Genomic DNA, 20,713 nt, shown 5'->3' with positions numbered 1-20,713 from the left:
TCTTTCTTTCTTTCTTTCTTTCTTTCTTTCTTTCTTTCTTTCTTTCTTTCTTTCTTTCTCTCTTTCTTTCTCTCTCTCTCTCTCTCTCTTCCTTTCTTTCTTTCTCTCTTTCTACTTTTAAGAAACAGTCTCACTCTGTTGTCCAGGCTGGAGTGCTGTGGCATGATCTCGTCTCACTGCAACCTTAGCCTCACAGGTTCAAGAGATCTCATGCCTCAGCCTTCCGAGTAGCTGGGATTACAGGCATGTGCCACTACATCCAGCTAATTTTTGAATTTTAAGTAGAGATTGGATTCAACATGTTGGCCAGGCTGGTCTCGAACTCCTGACTTCAAGTGATCCACCAACCTCAGCCTCCTAAAGTGCTGAGATTACAGATGTAAGCCACTGCCCCTGGCCTTTCTTCATTTTCTATAACAAATAGTTTTCATATCCCATGATTAAAGGCAGATAATGGTGACCCCAACTATCCAAAACTAGTACATCACAGCTTATGAGCTCCTACTGTACAGTCTCAAAGTCCAGGAAACGTTCAGGTGCATGCCAGCACTTCATACCAGTTAATGCATTGCTCCAACAAGACCAGCCAGTATTCTTAGAAGCTTAACATCCATGTTAGGTATCAAAATCTGCTCTGGAGTGTATTGGCCAATCCAATTACATGTTTGTATTTATCATCATCATCATCAACAACAACCACAACAACAACACAATACATACACAATACACAATACACAAGTTCACAGGACTTCTGGGTGTTTAATAAGTTAGACATGAGACCATCTCTTATGAATATGAAACATTGAAGGACATAGTTATTTAAAGGCATTTGTACTACAGAACTGTAGAAGTAAGGGACAAACAATGAAGTGGCAAGAGCTCCCTTCAGCATTTTTATATCTGCCATTTGTCTATTTTAAGCATAATAGCTTCAAGAGAATGAAAAGACAAGCCATAAACTGGGAGAAAATATTTGTAAAAGACATATGTGATAAAGAACTATTATTCAAAATATACAAAGGACTCTTAAAACTCAACAATAAAAAAAGAACAAATTGATTCAAAATTGGGCCAAAGACCTAAACCAAAGAAGATATACATATGGCAAATAAGCATATAGAAAATCCTCCATATCATATGTCACTAAGGAATTACAACTTTAAACAACTATGAGATAGTCACTAAGCAGCTATTAGACTAGTCAAAGGAGTATCCAAAGGACTGGAAACACCCGATGCCTGTGAGGATGTGGAACAATGGAAACTCTCATTCACTACTAGTGGGAATGCAAAATGGTACAGCCACATTGTAAGACAGTTTGGCAGTTTCTTACAAAACTAAACATACCTTGCTGTATGATCCAGCAGTCATACTCCTTGATTTTTGCCCAAATGACCTGAAAACTTATTTCTACACAAAAACCTGCACAGACATATTTATAGCAGCTTTATTCATAATTGCCCAAATTTGGAAGCAACCAAGATGTTCTTTAGTAGATAAATGGATAAATCAACTGTGGTACATCCAAATAATGGAATATTATTCAGAACTTAAAAGAAATGAGTTGTCAAGCCATGAAAAGGCATAGAGGGTCTTAAATACATATTTCTAAGTGAAAGAAGCCAGTCTGAAAATGCTACACAGTGGGGTGGTGCAGTATATGCATCAAGCACAGAGAATTTTTAGGGCAGTGAAACTGTTCTGTGTGATACTACAATTGTGGGTACATTTCATTATGCATTTGTCAAAACCTATAGAATGTGCAACACCAAGAGTGAACCCTAATGTAAACTTTGGCCTTTGGATGATAATGATGTGTCAGTGTAGGTTCATCAGTTCTAACAACTAAACGAAACTAAACTACGTAAGTTAAACTAAATCTTGCCAAAATATTTTTATGACTTTAAGGCTCCTTAATAAATTAATGTTTACATTCAGGGTTTTGAAGACTAGTATTCAGCAAAAGTCTTGCAATGTTTTCTTTGCATCATAAAAGATGCTGAAAGCAAAACCCTGGGAAATATGGAAAATTGCCTTGTGAGTTTGTAAAAGTCATTTATAAGCTGCTGAGGGGCTTTTGGGAACAGCCACACTTTTTATAAGCTTGTTAGCTCATGAAATAATTCAGGATGCCCACCCCGTGTGTCAAACTGGGCCCTTACCCAGCTACTGCCCTTGGAGAAGGCTGCAGCTGCTCTGCAGATGAACTAGGCCCTTAAAAGTCCTCATGGCTCCCTACCCACCACACTAGTGTTAACGGCTCAATTAGGGCTCTGTAGGAAAGGGAAAGAAGTTTGAATCAAAATTTTATTTTATTTTTTAAAATAATTTAAACAACCAGTAAGGAATGTGCAATTTGATGTCTTTTGCAAAGAAAGTTTTTAGGAACAGGGCTTTTTACCCTGTTATGTTTGTTCTTTGCAAGTAATTATTTGATTTAAACGGTACTTTTCTTAAAAATTTTATTTACATTATATTTTATATTGCAAGAACTTCAAATACAGTCCTCTCAATAAATCAGTAACTGTTTGGTCTTTACCCAAAGTGAGCTTTTATAGAAGGATATAAGGAAGTCTCTATTCTTTACCAAATCACATCCAGTTGTTTTCTGTCCCTGATACCAATCAAAAGTTCATTTCTTCTGCCTTTAGCCAAAAGAAGGTTACAAGGGAGGAATTCTTTATCTTAGAAAAAAATTCTGCAACTTAGATTTTATAACACCTAATGGGGTTAAGGATCTGTGTTGGAAGATCTTATTGCTTTGTGTACAGCGTTACAAATCATAAATAAAATTCAAGTATTTAAGTTTTCAGCTGATGAGAGTATACGTGGAGGGAGAAAAAGGAATCAAGTCCTGGAGTAACAGTTCTTTTTTTCCCTTCCAATCCCATTAATAGAAAGAGTATTGAGAATTCATGCAAAATTCCAAACCAAGTTCCCATAGTAGCACTTAAATAATGTCTGCACACCATTTCCAATTGGAACAAGTTTTTAATGTAACACAATTAATGTCATTATAATTCGGAGTTACTTGAGTGATTTTAATTATTTTTGTATCAACATTGCCATGGAAACAGTCTCTTGCTAAAATGGCTTAAGTCTTCACACATTTAATCAATATCCAGAGGTAGATTTAAAGACTTGGGGTGTTTTATTTATTTATTTGCTTTAAACTATTCAAGGACGTTTCTGGATACACAGTGCCGTTACTTAAACAGTAAATTCCAGTTTCTTATGACTTCAAGTTTTTTTTACACTTCTGCAAATAAATCCTGGACAAAAGATCACTTCTACTTTCCTGGATTTTTGTTTTTGTTTTATATTGTATTTGTTTTGTATTCAGATTTCTGTTAGAGGAACTCCAGTGCACCAATTTTGCTACTAGACAAAACAGGATTCTCGGATTTGCGCGCTTCGGCGCTGACAGGCTTTTTCGGCCCCAGCGGGCTGCCGTAGCAGAGAAGAGCACTGATTGGCCGAGGCAGAAAAGTGCCGCTGCCTCGGCGGTTTCGGTTTTGGCTGCGATCATCCGCGGAGGCTGGACTCGTGGGGCGCCTGGAGTGAAGGTTCTGCATCCCGCCCGTGAGGTGAGCCGCACGGCTGCGCGGGCCGATGACGGGGCCGGGCGTAGCCCCGGGTTCGACGCCCCAGTGTTCAGTCGCGCTGTGGAGCGGCGGCTGCAGCGGCCCTAGGCCGGGCGAGGCAGCCCCGGAAAGGGCCTGAGGGGAACGGGTTGGGGCTCCGGGAAGGGACCGCTTAGTGTCAGGTTCCCGCGAAATGCCGCATCCAAGCTCTCCGCGCACGGAATGGCCGGAGAGGTCTGATGGTGGGCGCCGGGACCGCCCTCAGCGAGGTGCCTAGACTGCGCGGAGAGTAGCGGCACCGTGCCGCCTCCCATCGAGTTGGCGTCCCAGACCAGTTCAGGTTGTTAAAGTTCCCCAGGGAGCCCCGAGGCTAATCCCAGGATTCGGCGGGAAAGCGGATCCCGAACCCAGGCCTAGGCTTCGCCAGTCTTCCAGGGCTTCAGGGAATTGCGAACCCTTCCCTACATCGGGGTGGCTGCGCCTGACCACAGGAGTTAAGGACTGGACTCGCCTGTCTTACTGAGTTGTCAGGCCTAGGAGCCCAATTGTATGGTCTTAAGTTCTATCGCCCGAGGTTTTCTGTGCGTTCGCGTGTCCGCGCGCGTGCATAGCAGGCATTTTTAAGGTATGTAGGATTAGGATGAAGCGGATTACCCTACCCCACTGCTCTTAGTAATATGTGACTATTGTAGAAAATTGCAAACAGAGAAGACTTTAGTGAAGAAATAATATTCACAACCCTTTCACCTACAATCTTTTTCTCCTGTGTACGCTAGCTTCTACTTGAGCTAAGAGTGTACATATTCAATCACTTAACAGTATAGTTTTCCACTTCCATTTAAAAACTCTTCCTAAATATTATTCTAATTTTGTATCTTCTTTTGATTGACTGTCCCATCATTGTGGGTCGCAATGTAGGTCCCATAAATTATTCAGTCATTTCCCGATTGTGGGATATTATAGATTGTTTTTGAATTTTTGAATCTCTTGGCACCCCAGATAATATTTTGATAAAAACTTTTTCCCCCCTATTTTTTAGATTTTTGCTTGGACTAGATTCTCAGAAGTGAAATTATCAGATTAGATGCTTTCATCTGTAAGGCCTTTTTTAGGCCTTCATACACATTGCTGCAGTGTTTTCCAAAAAAGTTTTTTAGGTGTTTGGCAATTTTACTTGCTTGAATACTGTGCAGAAATCTTGAGAGGCTTATGTTTGTGGGATATGTGTGTGTGTGTGTCACTGGAGTTAATGCATTACTACCTGCATGTTAGGGCAGGAAGAGACTTAAGTGGTCATCTGGCATAACTCCCTTATTTTGCAGATGAGGAACCTGGGGCCATGAGAAGTGAAATGATGAGTTATCCAAGTCACACAGCTAATTAAGTAGCAGAGCTGGGATTAGAACTCAGGTTTCCTGCCTCCCAAGTGAGTACCCTGTGCTGCATCAGGCAGTCTCTCACTGAACTCTGGCATAGTAGATACTAGAATTTAAAAATTTGTTTACATCACCTGGATTATTCTCTCCTTTTAAAAGTGTGTTAATAGATTAATGATCGGAGGGACCTGTAACACTGAGAGACTGGAAAGTGATTATTTTCATGGCCAAGACTAGAAATCCATTATTTAGAATGGCAACCCCTTCAAGATTTTGACAGTTGTTTCCAGGTTCCCTTTATGTTAGAATAAAACATCCTTGATTAATTATAATCTGCACTCCATCATTTGGTTAGAATGTAGCTTTTGGTTATCATTTGCTATACTTCGGAGATTTCTTTAAAACTCCTCACTTTAAAACCAAAGAACAATGTTGTTGGTGTTTTTTTTTTTTTTTTAGGGCTTATAGCAGAGATTCTCAGCTTCCATTGACATTTTGGGCTGGACAGTCCTTTGTTGTGGAGGGCGGTCCTGTTGTAAAATGTTTGGCAGCATCCCTGGTCTCTACTCACTAGTACAGCAGTAGCACCACCTTCCTCAGTCATGACAGTTCAGTGTCCCCTGATATTTCCAAATGTCCCTGAGCAGGGTGGGGTGGGGTTGGGAGGACTGCCCCTAGTTGAGAACCATTTGCTTAAATAAATTATCTGGAGAGCTTCATAAAATGTAAAATACAGTGCTTTTACCTGAGTAGACTTCAGGAATCTGCATTTTAACAAGCATCTCTAGATTTGGAAACAGCTGGTTCTTGAATGACAAATGGTGGTTTTCTCCGCCTTTGGTGGTCCTAATAGAGATTACTTGGTTAGTATTTGTTGAAGTACGTGCATGATCCTACTAGTCACTGTATCCATAGTTTGGGCTGGTGGGGGCTGGACAGGGATTTTGCTTGGCACTGGCCTTGAATGTCTCTTCCACAGACTTGGGCAGTGTGCTTAGGTACCAGGGATACCAAGTGAGTAAGATATTTCCCCTGTCTCCAAGGAGCTTAAAACTCACCATGGGAGACCTGTCAGCAAATGGAAAAATTACAAAACAGCCTGATAAGGACCATGACCGAGAGTGGAAAGAGGTGCTCTGAGTGGACTCACTTCGCCTTTGGGAGAGAGGGAGAGAAGTAGCGCCTGCTGCTCAGGAAGGAGGGATTGGTATGAAGCCTTCACAAGACAGCGAGGCACTCCGCTGTGTCCGAAAGGAGGATTTAGAGAGCTGTTCTTCTCCGTGTCTGATCGCTTCCTCAGACACTGATCTGTTAGTCTAGTGCTGCGGTTACTTGGATTGTAATGTTTCCTTGCAATTTTTTGCTTTTCAAATTTTTTTCACCCTAAACTGTAAATATGCTAGGAATAGGTAAAAACTTACAGGTGAACATTGCCAAGAAATAAGGATTTTCATGTCTTCTGCTCAGTGGCATAACTCGAATCACATGAAGTAGTTTTCTTTGCGTTTGTTCATTGTATTTCTTTGAGGCTAATTTACAGCACTTTGTCACGTTAGGTACTTTTTCCCCCAGTGCTGCTACTCTCCGACTGGATTTCTCACTGCCTCTATTGCGATTCCCCAAGATTTAACCAGAGAATCTTAACATATTCAGAAGGCAGCTGTACCTGTGAAAGTGCTTGGGGTTTGGGGTCAGCCTTGGCTTTGCTTTCCACCTCACACGGTTTCTCTGTAAATTGCTTATGAATCTAACGCTGGTAGCACATAGTTGGATTAATAAAAGTTCTTTTTTTCTTCATTCTCTTACCAAAAAGAAAAAAATTCCGTGCAGGGCACTTTGCAGATGTTTTTTCATACTAGACCTCTCAGTAGCTTCTGACAGAAAATATACTGCCTTTGACTTAATAGCCATTTATGAAAATAGGTCATTTACAACAAGCCTGAGTAGGAGTCAGGGGAGGGAGAGGAGGTATAGAGAGTGATTATGACTTTAATTTTGAAAGGAGAAGTTTTACCAAGGTGACCCTGAAGAAAGGTCTTTTTCCTCTTATGTGTTTATGGTTCAAGAGACTCATCTCTTGATTCAGAAATTGTCAGAACTGTTCCTTCTGCCTTATCCAATTTAAAAGATGAAAACTTAAAATTACTTGAGCCAAGTGATGGGAAAAATTGTGGTGTCAAGACCAATTTACTCATACAAAATGGATTTATGGGCAAGTCATTAAGTAACAGGGAGTACCAAGGAAGCCTAATGAAGACTAATGTAAAAGATATGGCTTTCCTAAAGTGATGGATAAAATGTGTTTGAGGCAACCCATATACCCTTTTCCAAATAACCTTAAAGGGATTTTTTTTCCAAGAGATTTAGTAGAATGTAGATATTCTAGAGAACAGATAAGAAGCTTGTGAGCCCCTCTTGTCACGTGGCTTACAGTATTTTGAGAGAGAAAAGACCCACATAAAGAATACAAAAGAGGGCGTAGCGACAGGTTATAGCAAATAAAATCAAATGCCAAACTGTGTGATGCCAAAACTAGGTGAGATGGGCATCTCCACTCTGCTATGGAAAGTAGAGAGTGGAACCCAAGCAAGTTCCTGCTTAAAAATCCCTATTTCCTTTCATTGACAACAGCATTTCCCCTTGCCAGTTATTTCCTAGGCTTGTTCAAATAGATTCCTGGCTCCTACCCCAGAACTACTGAGTAGAATCTCCAGCTGATCCTAATGATTCAAGTTTGGGAAACTGACCCAGAGCCTGAACTCCGTGCTCCTGTGAATGTTGCACAGCTCCCTGCCTCACAGGCGTCTCCTCCTTGCCTATGTAGATTTTACCTTCTACCCAGGCACATGTCCTGTGCCTTTTCTGACTTCTCTTTCAGCTGGAGGGTGACGCCTTTTCCTTCAAACCCAGCTCAGGTGTTAACTTCCAGAAATTCCTCTTTGATCTGCCAAGCCTGGGATAAAAGAGTGTTCTCTGCCCTTTTGTGCATAATTCTATCAGAATATACATCACCTTTGTAAAATTCTCTATTTACACGTTTTTTGCCCTCTGTAGAATGTAAACTCTGAGGGCTTAAGGCCTTGTCTTTTTGTTACATTTCCCAGCCCCGTGTGCCTGAACTTGACAGGTGCTCCTTGAAAGTTGGAAGTGTTGATTGCCTTCAGGAAGAGATTGATGTTAATTGGAATACAGATAAGGCGTAATGGACAAGGTGTTATCTTTGGTGAGCTTAGAAGAACATATCTGTGTTTTTTAAAAGGTGTGGAAAGTTAATAATACCTTTAAAATAACCTATACTGTCAAGCAACTGATAGTCAAGATTTGCATTCTTTTTTCTGACAGTTATTAACTCTTTCCAGTTTTTGCTTTTCAGATGTTTTTAATCTGAAATTGTAAATACTCTGAGTAGGTGAAATTAGTAATAATTAAAGTAGTTAATATCTCTGTGAACTAGAGTCATATTACAATGTATTTTAGTGGTTTTTAACACAAAGTAGCTATTTTCATCTCAGTTTTATACATGATGAAACTGTGGCATATTGGGATTTAGTATCTGTGATAGGAAATGAACCTGATTCATCAGTTGAGTATTAGGCCTTCGGAGTTAATATTCTCTCTACATGTGTTCAGCCTCAAAACAGCACATGTTCAAAACGTAATTAAGGCGGTTTATAGATGAATGGGAAGATTTGTATATTTTCACTAAACTCATTAAAGGTAATGAATCTGTTACAGTATTTGTAATTTTTCACTTTGTACTCAGAACAGTATAAATGAAATTGCTGTGTGATCTGAGTCCTGAATGAAAAGTGTTTGTCCTGAATAGTAGTTGTAATTGTAATTATAATAGTAGTTGTAATTGTAGTTATCTGTTGAGATTGTGGAGCTAAAAAAATAAGCTGGAAATTCAATGGGAAAGTTAAATTAATATATGTTGAGCAAAATAATTACTTGATCGCATTTTAAAAACATCTTTCAAACCTTGGGGGCAGTGTAGATTGTCCAAATGATAACCCCAAATTCAAAAATAATTTCTGAAATCTGTATTTTCTTTTATTTGACTTAGGATGTTGACTTTTCTTGGCTAAAGAAAATTATTTTATTTAAATTACGACTGCTTTTGTTTATTCACACTGTTTAAACAAGTTTAAATTTTTCTAGATTTTAAGTTCTTTAAGGGCAGAGCCTTTGTGTATGACATGTTTTTGAATTTCCTTGCTCAGTGTGTACACATACATATTTGTTGAACCCGGTAACCTGGAGTTCCAGCTTACTACATCTGCTGATCCTGTATGAATTCACTATGAGAACATCTCTAAATCATCCTCCTCCACACAAATTCAGATTATTGAGTGGATGGACTTGGAGTGAAATAAGCATAATGGAAGAATGTTTAATGAAAAAATTTCGTTGAAAACAAAAGAACAGCTTGAGTTCTTGAAGGGAATCCTTAAAATAGTGTTTGCATACTAATTTTTAAGTCTCAGTGCTATATAGCTGCTGAATAATAGTGATGCAGAATTTGACTGAAACAGAAACACTAATTTCTGAAATACTTTTACTCAGTTTTTGCTTAACTACAGTCTTATTAACTTGCCAACATATTTTGAAAGAAAGAGCTATTATATAAGAAAAGATGCATTTTGAAAGGAGTGATGTGCAGCTTTGCATGTCTGATGCTGTTGATTTGGGTGTGTAATGCTATCTCTTTTTCTGTGTTAGACTCCTATTATTCTTGAGTTTTAAGACTGTTTTTCTTCGTTATTTAGAGCACATATCTGCTATAGTCATAATAGAATAATTAAAAATCTTTGGCTGTGTTACTGCCTTTTAGAAGGCTGTTTTAGGTTGTGATTAAGAGTATGGGCTGGCTGTCCACTTTCTAGCTGTGTGACCTTGAGCAGAGTGTTTAATCTTTCTGTGTCTTTTTCTTCATGTGTAAAATGAGGATAAAAACAATACCTGCCTTTTAGGGTAGAGCAATTTAAATGGATTAATACATATAAAGTTCTTGAAAAAGTGCTGGCATGTAGTACACTCAAAATTACCGTTAGATTATAATTCTTTTCAGAGATACCATGTAGGCATCAGTTGTTCATAAATGTATCTGTTCTATATAATACGGACTTTAAAATAGGGCTGATTTGAACTTGAATGTTCCGTCACATTTGGGAACAAATAATTTAATCTTTCTGTGCTTTTACTTTCATCAGCAAAATGAGGGTATTAAGACCTTCTTCCCAGGGTTCTTGTAAAGATGAAATGTGGTAGTGTTTATAAAGACCTTAGCAGAATGCTCCACATAAAATAACCAACCATTCACTGAATGGAGGTGGTGGTGGTTGTAATGGGTATACTGACTGTGTGTCAGGCAGTAATGATAAGTGATTAAGAGCAGGTGCTTTGTAAACACAGGACTTTCCCTAATGAGGCTGTGCCGTGGTGTTGTGGGAACTGAATAAGGTAATGCATGTAGAATGTTCAGCTTAGCATCTGGCTCATAGTAAGTACTGAAAACATGTTACCCGTCATGTAGTAGCAGTGGATTAATATGTGTCTTCTCACATGGTCCTTTGATACTTCATTTTCTGTAAGTATGTTAAGGGCTGTAAGGGTTTTGTTGAATAATCAGGTTTGGTCTTTACCTTTTATTATTCCTTTTCATATTTTGATTTAGGATTGTTAAAATGAGTCTTCGGAAGCAAACCCCTAGTGACTTCTTAAAGCAAATCATCGGACGACCGGTTGTGGTAAAATTAAATTCTGGAGTGGATTATCGAGGTAATATTTTCATGTTTCATTCTCACTGGTGTAACTGAATAAGTAAATGTGACTTACTGATTTTTATTAACCTCTTAAATATACCCAATAGACCAAAAAAGTACTGGTCATCAGCAGTTTTTATGCGTATCTCTTCTTCTACCTCTGATATCATTCCTTTCATTTTTTTTTCATACTAAGTTTTATTGTATGCTGCTGCCAGTGTATATAAAGCAATTACCCTTGTGAAATAGAAATTCATGAAAATTCAGAGAGGTAGATGTTAAGGAGTGACAAAAGTAGAAGTTTGTATATTATGGCACATGTGTTACAGGGATAAGCTTTTGCACAGGCTTCAAATGTAGCTCTCTTGAATATTCACTGGATCGTAAGGAGTGGTTTGGGAAACCTTTGAAAGATTCATTTTACTACAAAAAGGAACAGACTTTCTGGGGTCTGAAGGGATTTGTACTTGAAGATGCTCCAGTCAGCAGAGGGTCATGTTGAGCATTCTGCAGACAGAATTGTTTCAAGTCTGCAGCTGCCTGGGAAACTTTTACGCAGTTGAACCCGGCCTCCAGCTGGAGCTGTTGAACCACTTTCTTCATAGCGGCGACACTGGAGGAGCCAGACATGGTGCACACGAGGGCCAGGCCGGTTCGTGGGTCGGTGGGTCGTGGGTCGGCGGGTCGGCGGGACCAGACAACTGAGCCGGTCATTCCTTTTAGAAGGACAACTCTGACAGTATAGCATGTGCTTCTGTCTTTCAGTGTGATTTGTGTGACTTCTGTCTCCTGTCTGCTTTGAGATCATACGTGCCTAAGTTCCCTGGTAATAGCCAGGTATTCCTAGTAAACTCAGGTATGAACAACTCAACTGAAGAACATCTTGGTGCAGCAGCATTTGTTTTTGCAGGAGTATTCAAGATTGGCAGGCAGCTATTGAATATCATTTTACAACCTGAATGTCCCACTTATATAACGTATAATGTGTGGGGCGACAGGGTGAGACTGTCTCAAAAAAAAAATGCCTTTCTGTTCTTGGAGAGAATATTATTTTTAAGAGGCTCTAGTGCTTTTGAAATTAACTTTATAGGAAGAATGGTTTCAGATTCCATTTTTTAAAGTTACTGAATTTCTTATCTTCCACAACTAAGGTATGTTAAGTTTTACTTGAAATATTTCACAGGCGTAGCTAACTAATTCATTATCTGAGTGACTTGGTCTCTTGGGTTGCTCTAACAGAATACCGCAGACTGGGTAATTTTTATTTTCATTTTTTTTTTTTATTTATTTCAGTAGTTTTTGGGGTACAGGTGGTTTTTTTGTTATATAGATACATTCTTTAGTGGTGGTTTCTGAGATTTTGGTGCACCCGTCACCTGAACACTGTACACTAGACTGGGTAATTTCCTTTCTTTCTTTTTTTTTTTGAGACAGAATCTCGCTCTGTCACCCAGTCTGGAGTGCAGTGGTGCGATCTCGGCTCACTGCAAGCTCCGCCTCTAGACTGGGTAATTTTCAAAAACAGAAGTTTATTTTCTCACAGTTCTGGTGGCTAGGAAATCCAAGATCAAGGTGCCAGCAGGTTCAGTTGTCTGGTGAGGGCTACGTCTTCCGGAGAGGAGGATTGCTGAGTCCTCACGTGGTAGAAGGCAGAGGGCAAACCGGCACACTGCATGAAGCCTTTTTTTATGCAGGCCTTCATCCTGTTAAAGGGCAAGTCCCTATGGTCTGCTTGCCTCTTAAAGACCCCCACCTCTTAATACTGTCCTATTGCCAAACACCTGAATTTTGGAGGGGACACATTCAAACCATAGCACAGGGTTTTGTGGCCTTTTCTTGGTCTCTTTTCTGAATAATTAATCATCATAGTAATCTCTTGAGCTTTTTCCTTTGAAGTCTCTGTTGATCATCCCCACCTAGTAAAGGAGGAGCTAGGACTCAAGTTCAGGCTCAGCTCATAAGCCTTGTTAAGAAACCACTCTGGTGATTATGTACTCCCTTAGGTTGTTGACATTAATAACATATCTCCAGTTTAATTTTATTTTTATAGTAAAACTAATGGATTCATATGGAATACTGAGGTACTATAATATCTCCTGTACTGCCTCTCACCTTTGAACTTTTGATGGCCCCATAGGAAGTAATAGACTTCTAGGGATTTTAATCTGTTTGACAATTGATTAAAGTGAGAACATTGTGTTCAATATCTTCTCAGTACCCATTTTATTGAAGAGATGAACCAGCCTGACCTTTTTTCTCTGTAGTCTTTAGGGAAATTTTTTCTATTTATAAAGATAATACATGTTTTAGTTTTGTTTTAATTTTAGAAATGTAAAAGGAAATAATAGAGAAAAGTATATAGAAGAAAGCCAAGTCTCCCCAATGCTACCATCCAGAGACAGTTTACCAATTTTGACCTCTATATAACCATAATTTGACATAAATGGAATCAGCTGTACATGCAACCTGATTTTTTTTTTTTTTTTTTTTTAACCATGAAGCAATGCATTTAGTTTTGTGACAATATAGAGGGTTTAATGACTGCATAGGAATCTCTTGTGTGGCTGTACCATAGTTTTGTTTTTACTTTTAACCAATTTCCTGTTAATGGACATTTAGGTGTTGACCTGTTTTTTGCTACTATAAACAACTCTTTTACTTTGACATATATTGTGAACAGTTGACTAAGCATCTCTTTAGAATCAGTTCCCTGGGCTAGGATTTACAAGTCAGAGAGTATTCCATGGCCCTGCCTCAGAGAACCTGTGTTTGTCCTTCGTGTTCTCACCAACTCTTGTATTAGCTTTTTTTCATCTTTTCCAATCTAATTGGCAACAAGTAATATCTCGTTCTACATATATTTTATTTGTTTACTAATGAGATTCAGCAGTCTTTCACATGGATAGTAACTATAATTTTTTTCCCTCTTATGAATGTCTGTTCGTGGCCTTTATACGATTAAAACAAAATGTTCTATACTATTAGGTAGCCTTACTAAAAGAACGTGCTTATTTTGTGGTTTACAAAACACCAAAAAAAAAAAAAAAAAAAAAAAGAAAACAAAACACAACATACAAGAAAAACCTCCAGCTCTCTGTAGCAGCTTCTGTTTAAGAAAATGTCTTGTTTTGGTTATGTATAGTAGGTTATCTCATGGAGAAGGAAACAGTTATATTTCTAACCCCCTGGGCAGTTTTTTTGTTTGCTTGTTTTTTGTTTTTCGCCTTTGCTGTGAGAATAGATACTTTAATGAGAAGTGAACTTTTTTTTTTTTTTTTTTTTGAGACCAAGTCTCACTCTGTCACCCAGGCTGGAGTACAGTGGCTCAGTCTTGGCTCACTGCAGCCTCTGCCTCCCAAGTTCAAATGATTCTTCTGCCTCAGCCTCCCGAGTGGCTGGAATTACAGGCACCCGCCACTACGCCCGACTAATGTTTGTATTTTTAGTAGATACGGGATTTCGCCATGTTAGCCAGGCTGATCTTGAACTCCTGACCTCAAGTGATCTGCCTGTCTCTGCCTCCCAAAGTACTGATTACAGGCATGAGCCACTGTGCCCAGCCTGGACATTTCATTTTGAAATTCTTTTCATTAGTTTTCAAACAGGTTTGCATATTGTGCCTTAGAAGTTTCTTGCTCATTTATAATTGTGGCTTGTATGTAAAATAATACAGCAGGAAATGAGCTAAAGTTATAGCTTAAGCTTTCTTTGGCTAGGAAATAATTTTATTATTCACAGTCCATTCTGGTTCTTTGAGAGTTTACCGCTGTTAGCAGAATTCTGGTAGATCAATGTCTTATGCTGTCATTACACACACAATTTTGAAAGGAAACTTTTTTGTTTAGAGGATAATGGGGGCAGAGGCAGAGAGTGAGGAGCATATTAATGAAGTTAAGACATCAAATGAGAAATTATAGACTTGACTAATTGAATCTAGTATTTGTTTTTACTGAAATTTTTTTTTCTAGAAAATACCACTTTAAATTAGAGACAGAGGCTTGCAGATTTTCATCTTTTGAAAAAGATCATTAGGTCAAATTTTACAAAATTTATACCATCTTAACACAATTAAAGATTCACTCAAACTGTTTCCTTGAAAGCTCCCTCGAATGTTTTTGGCCATTTTCTCTATTAGTTTTGATTGGAAAATATTATAGCTGTAACAAAACAGAACAAGATGTGTTGTAATGCAATATGTTGCCCTATATTCTCAAGCTGCTCTTCACTGTGAGTCACAGCTTTAAGATGTTCTTTCGGGAGCACCTGCTGTCTCCTCTTCTATTATTTTAACAGATTGTGGAGACTTCCTTTTAACCCTGGAATACATTCATCTGCTGCAGTAGATGTTGTTGTAAAAGGATGAAATAAATCTGCCAGACTCGTATTTCACTTAGTGGCTGAAGTAGGAAATGCCACTGGAACCAAGGATCATTTGTTCATGCATAATTGCCCACCTTGTGCTTAGCTTTCAAAGAATGGTATTTTTGTTGGATTAGTCTTATTCTCTTACTTTTTTGAATGCTTTAAAAGTTGCTATGTGGTCATACATACCGTGAGGGAAGTGACAGTTTGTTGTTTTACCGGGTAGTAGTGGGTGCGTGACTGCCTTCCTAGTCTTCATTCAGATTGGCATAGAGTTGTTTTGTGCTTAAGCTGTTGAGTTTCATTTATGGTATGAATTTTTATATTAAGCATCTAAGAGCTAATGAATAAAGAGATCGTCTGCTCTAAGGTATACCCTGTAATTTTCAACTCCTACTTGCCTTGTATATCTTCTTTTTGACTAAATATGTCTGCAGGGGTCCTGGCTTGCCTGGATGGCTACATGAATATAGCCCTGGAGCAGACAGAAGAATATGTAAATGGACAACTGAAGAATAAGTATGGGGATGCATTTATCCGAGGAAACAATGGTAACATTTCTTCACCCTACAGTACAGCATTCATTCAAAATAAGCCTTTCTGTTTGTAATCCAGATCACCAAAGAGTTTACTAGATAATTTAAAAGTCCAGTTTTAGGCTTGATTATTTTAAAATGCTTATGTGTCAGTTTGACCAGTTATTTTTTTAGATACATCATAGAATTTTTAAACTAAAATTCCCTCCTTCCCTTCCTTTAGTGATGAGGAACTGGGGGCATTGTTCTCCTGACCCGGAACCCTGCTGTCTTGAATATAGTGTCTTATTATCTCCCCAACACATATTCCTGCTTCTTGTAGCCTGGAAGTTGGAGCTGTAAGAATGGGCACCGTTTCCCTGCTGTCTTTGATTTGCATAATTTGGCAGTTTGTCCTATTTGTCCCTTCTCTATTAAACATTCAGATGCTTTCTGTGCAGATTTGCATCCTTTGATTTGGCAAAAATGGCAAAATAGAAAAAATAAAGTTACTCAGTTTTTTAACAACTAATAAATTGCTGTGATTTTTATAGTTATTTTTAAGTACCTAGTTTCAAAATGAAAATTATGATGAAGTCATATTTGTATTTTTGGTGGGGAGGGAAAGATAACAGAATTATGAGAATTACCCTACTTTTTGGTTCCATCTCCCAAATGAAACTCTGGGATTCTTGAGTTCGGACTTTTTGTTGATTTCTTTAATTCTGGATGTCTTCAACCCCCTAAATAGTTGGATCTCTTTGCTATAAACTAAACTTTCTGACTTTTATAATAGTCTGTCCCCTGTGCTTACAGTACCATATTTCTTCATATCATATTTTTACATACATTATTTCCTGACTTTCTAGTCCTTTCTATTTATAGAATTACCCTATTTTTCATATCCCTATTTGACCTCCTCTTTTTCCTAAGAAATGTTATGATCTTGCCTTGCCTCAAGACAGCTAATGGCAGCAGTCACCAGCAGGTTGGGTTCTGTGCGTGTTGATAGGGTAGATCCTTTAATGTGCACACTACACCTAGGACTTGGGGGGCAGGGTTGGGGGGTGGCTGTACTGGCATTCTGATGCTTCCCTTCATGTCACATTTCCCATGATGTAATCCGTGACACTCATCTTTAGACTCCCTAGTTCACATCATTGGCTGTTAAAGAGGATCTTGACTTATTTTATTGATCTGTGCTATGTTCTTTGATGAAGACACCTTACTGTTCACTTTGAGCAGACCTCTCAGAAGCCGAGTAGGCATGGAGGGTGGAAGGGAGAGCCATCTCTAGTTTGGCCAAAGTGACTCAAGCATTTCATTTTGTTTCATTCCTACGGACCACACATCGTAAGAGTTCAGGTTGGTAGTCATGAGAGGACCAGCTAAGCAGAACATTGGGTAACACCAAAGTATAAGACTTTAAAAGGAACTCAGAATAAGGACTTTGGTATCATTAAAAAAAAAAAAAAAAAACTCCTCAGCTCTTGTTTATCTAACTGTTGCAATTTAGAAGGTAAACACCAAGTTTAGAGATTGTATTGGGGAGATAGATGAAAATACGTTGTTTATTCTTAATTTGAGATCTAACCTGGTTAGATTTACTGATTTACTTTCTGAAAAGCATTTTTTTTTTTTTTCCTGAGATGAAGTCTCGCTCTGTTGCCCAGGTTGGAGTGTAGTGGTGCAGTCTCAACTCACTGCAGCCTCTGCCTCTCAAGCTCAAGTGATCCTCCCACCTCAGCCTCCTAAGTAGCTGGGACTACAGGTGCATACCACCATGCCTAGTTAATTTTTTTGTATTTTTGGTAGAGACGGGGTTTCACCATGTTGCCAGGCTGGTCTCGAACTTCTGAGCTCAAGTGATACACCTGCTTCGGCCTCCCAAAGTGCTGAGATTACAGGCGTGAACTACCATGCTCAGCCCTGAAAAGCATAATTCTTATACTTCTAACTATAGAGCATTCTTAGATGCCAGGGACTTTCACATATATTTTATTTTATCTTCCTGGTCACACTTTGCAGAGTAAATGAGACACATGGATGAGATTAGGATAGTTTTGTAAGACATCAAACCCGGGTGTAGATTCATAAAACTAGTGTCATAGTACTTCCATAGTTAATTGAATGATATGAGAATTCCTTTTAAATGTCAGATGTATCAGACCAAAACCTGTTGGCTTTTAAACATGCTACTATGTATACTTACAAGCAGGGTTTTCTTTTTTTTTTTGTTTCAATTTATTTTTTTTCTTTTCAGTGTTGTACATCAGTACACAGAAGAGACGGATGTGAAGACACCAAGAGAGCAACGCTTTTCATAGTTGGATATATTTTTTTATGAATTTTTTCTAATTTTTCCTTCTTTTATGATACAATTTGTCCTGTTTTTATAATAGTTGGTGATTTTTCACTGACATGTAAGACAAATGTACACAATTGTGGATTTAATTGTGAAATGTTCTTTCACATTTAAGTTTCAGTCATTTTCTTATATCTCGTTGTCAGTGTACAGAATGCTAAAAGAATAAAAAAAAAGACAAAATATATCTCTTCCTACAAGATTCTTTAACTTAAGTTTCGAGGAGTGTCATTTCATTTGACTTGCTTTTCATATCCAATATTTTATATAATGTATGGGCATATAATTAAAACATTTGAGAGGTATCCTCTTTTATTGCATCCTTTTCTGTTATACAAAATCCTTGGGTGAATATGTTCTAAAAGGCATCCAGTTTCAGTCTGAAGCTACAAAAAGGGTCCACAAGATCAGGAGTTCAGCCACTGATTGAGTCACCTAAATAGAAAACAGAATTGGAGAGCTAAGAGTGCCACTTGCACATAAGGAGTGGGAATTTGAATTGAGGTGCTGGAGAAATCCTAAAGATGAGCAAGAGGGAGGAGAAAGCCCTCCTGTCAGCAGCCCACCTGCATCTCCTATGCAGTTAGACTTTTTAGGTTTCCCTGCTCCCTTTCAGGAGCATTGGCATCAATGTTATTCTCTCAGTTTATGAACACAGTAGGGGAGGGGCCATTCCTGTACATCTCTCACAGTCAGATTAAAGCAAAGCCTAGAGTTTGTAAACATAATTCAGGTTCTAATTGCTGAGCTGAGATTGGGAAAGAATTTTTCCTAACTTGCTTAGCAAGTGGCTGTAGGGAGGCCTTTCTCAAAAATCAGCTGTGTTTGCATGTGACATTGACCAGGAGCAGAGCACCAGGCTTTATGTTGCTTGGCACAAGGCAGCTCCTCTGGTTATATGACTCCTGCTGAGAGGGTTTTCACAATTTATTAATGAGCTTTCCACAACCCTGCTTTCTTCTCCAAACAGTTTTACGCTGTCTCTAGGAACAACAAATATATCTGGGCACTGTGGTTGAATGAATACCAGACAATTGTGTGAATGTTGTATTGGACTTCCTCTTCCCTCCCTCCCCAATCTAAATAGCATTCCTGTTTCAGGAGCTGGTGGTGTGATTTGAAACAACTGCCTGGTTGAAGGATATGGGGGCAGGATCGTGAAGGAGGGAGGGAAGTGGCAGTGCTGATTCTGGAGAGGTGTATGTAGTATTTTGTCTTGGTTTATTTTAAAGATCAGAGAGTAATTTGAAACAATTATTTTTTAATTAATAACTTGGGAAAGGTGAACAGAAAGATTTCACAGGGTTTTACCGTGTGCACACTGAAAATAAAACACTTTATGCTATGCTTCAATAATTTATCACTTCTTGACAGGGGCTTGGAAAGGGTCCAGTCTAAGTACAAATCACCAATTTGCTCTTTTATAAATGAGTTCTTTTGAGGAGAAAATGGATGGCCCTCCAAGTGGAGCATATATGTTCTCATTTGTTTTGTAGAATATGTGGGGCTGTCAGGTTATCATGTCCTTTCATTCACTTACATCAGCCACCTCTAAAAGCAATTCCATTGTAGTCTCCCACCAATCTATAGCATCCTATTTTTTCTAACTTCTTCTCTGACCTCCCCTTTGGTATATGAGTCTTTATTTTCCCCTTGCCATCTCTCTAGTTTAATAGCTCTACAGTGGAGTACTGTTTTCAACCATGGAACTACTTTTAATCAAGATCGACTTTGGGAAATGCTGCCATTTTTATGGTAATAAAGGAGTGTATTATGTACTTGGACCCGCGCAAGTCGTCCCCTGTGTATACCTTCACATAGTAGAACCATGAAACAAAGTGTAAATGCTAAAATTGCTTTGTTCTTAACTGTAGTCTCCTAGAGGTCAGTGAATGATTTCTAGTTGCATTGTAGCAAAGACATTTGTTTCAGGTTGAAGAATTTTTGACTTGAGGATATAACTTTTTCCCTGTTTCTGTGCCCCCAAACCCTGGCTGCCACACTCTTTCTCTTGGGCTGTGACAAAACAGAATGTTTAGCGAGAAACAAAATTGTGCTTGATTTTTCAGACTATCTGACTTCACGTTCTGTTTTGGTCTTTGAGCTATTCCTTGGCTAATCTTCCAACAAGTTGAATTGATTCTTATTTCAAAACTGTTTATCCCAAAACAGAGCTGTTGACAAGTACAAATACAGATGGCAGACATGTGGTACAATTTTCATGTTCTCATCTCAGCATTCAGGAAGGGAATGTTACTGAAAGATGGTTTACATCTGAAGCTTTCTGCTCAAGGCAATACGGAATGCATGCTAGGAGTGCTTAATTATGCTTAATTAATAATAGTAACAAATGCTTACGGGATTTCCTTAAGATCTAAAAGTGCAGCAGCATTGGACTTGTTGTGTAAGGCTTATCACCCTGGAGGCTATAATAATCTGTAAGAATAGAAGCAACCTCTAGGGGGTAAAATTGTCTTTGATAATCACTGACTCTTGAGTGACCTCAGTACAGCATTCCAGGCCAAAGATCCAGATTGTTCCCTTACTGCAGGCAGACACGCCCATGATTGCACTGACCTTTGTCCTTCGAGCAGATGATCCTCAGGAGTACTGGCTAGCTCTTGTATTCAGAGGTAAATCCCAGCCCATGCTGTGGCCTTGCTGTTCCCCACAGCCCAACTGCATTAACTATTATTTTTGTTCTCCACAAAAAGAAATTGTTGGTGAAAGGAAAACAAACTGCAGT

At 38.7% G+C, this 20,713-nt stretch overlaps 1 protein-coding gene and 1 pseudogene across 5 annotated transcripts; one reads left to right on the top strand and one right to left on the bottom strand.

Moving 5' to 3' along the window:
• Nucleotides 1–3,454: 3,454 nt before the first annotated feature.
• On the top strand, nucleotides 3,455–18,270 carry LSM6 (LSM6 homolog, U6 small nuclear RNA and mRNA degradation associated). Of its 4 annotated transcripts, none has more exons than XM_023227223.1 (5): nucleotides 3,460–3,587; nucleotides 4,907–5,010; nucleotides 10,638–10,741; nucleotides 15,525–15,638; nucleotides 17,866–18,270. In XM_023227223.1, the coding sequence occupies exons 3-5, from the start codon at nucleotides 10,648–10,650 to the stop codon at nucleotides 17,898–17,900; spliced, it is 243 nt and encodes an 80-aa protein (XP_023082991.1). In that variant the 5' UTR covers nucleotides 3,460–3,587; nucleotides 4,907–5,010; nucleotides 10,638–10,647; the 3' UTR covers nucleotides 17,901–18,270. The 4 variants fall into 4 exon arrangements, with proteins under 4 accessions (XP_023082984.1, XP_023082991.1, XP_023082996.1 ...); XM_023227228.1 differs by having other exon boundaries at nucleotides 10,632–10,741; XM_023227216.1 differs by lacking the exon at nucleotides 4,907–5,010 and having other exon boundaries at nucleotides 3,455–3,587; nucleotides 17,866–18,182.
• Nucleotides 10,904–11,428, bottom strand: LOC111552784 (annotated as a pseudogene). The gene has a single exon (XR_002734726.2). The product of XR_002734726.2 is annotated as a guanine nucleotide-binding protein G(I)/G(S)/G(O) subunit gamma-5 pseudogene (transcript).
• Nucleotides 18,271–20,713: the final 2,443 nt, after the last annotated feature.

The sequence above is a fragment of the Piliocolobus tephrosceles genome, chromosome 3 (assembly GCF_002776525.5).
Source record: "Piliocolobus tephrosceles isolate RC106 chromosome 3, ASM277652v3, whole genome shotgun sequence".
Taxonomy (NCBI): Eukaryota; Metazoa; Chordata; class Mammalia; order Primates; family Cercopithecidae; genus Piliocolobus; species Piliocolobus tephrosceles.
This window is presented reverse-complemented; position numbering and strand designations above follow the sequence as displayed.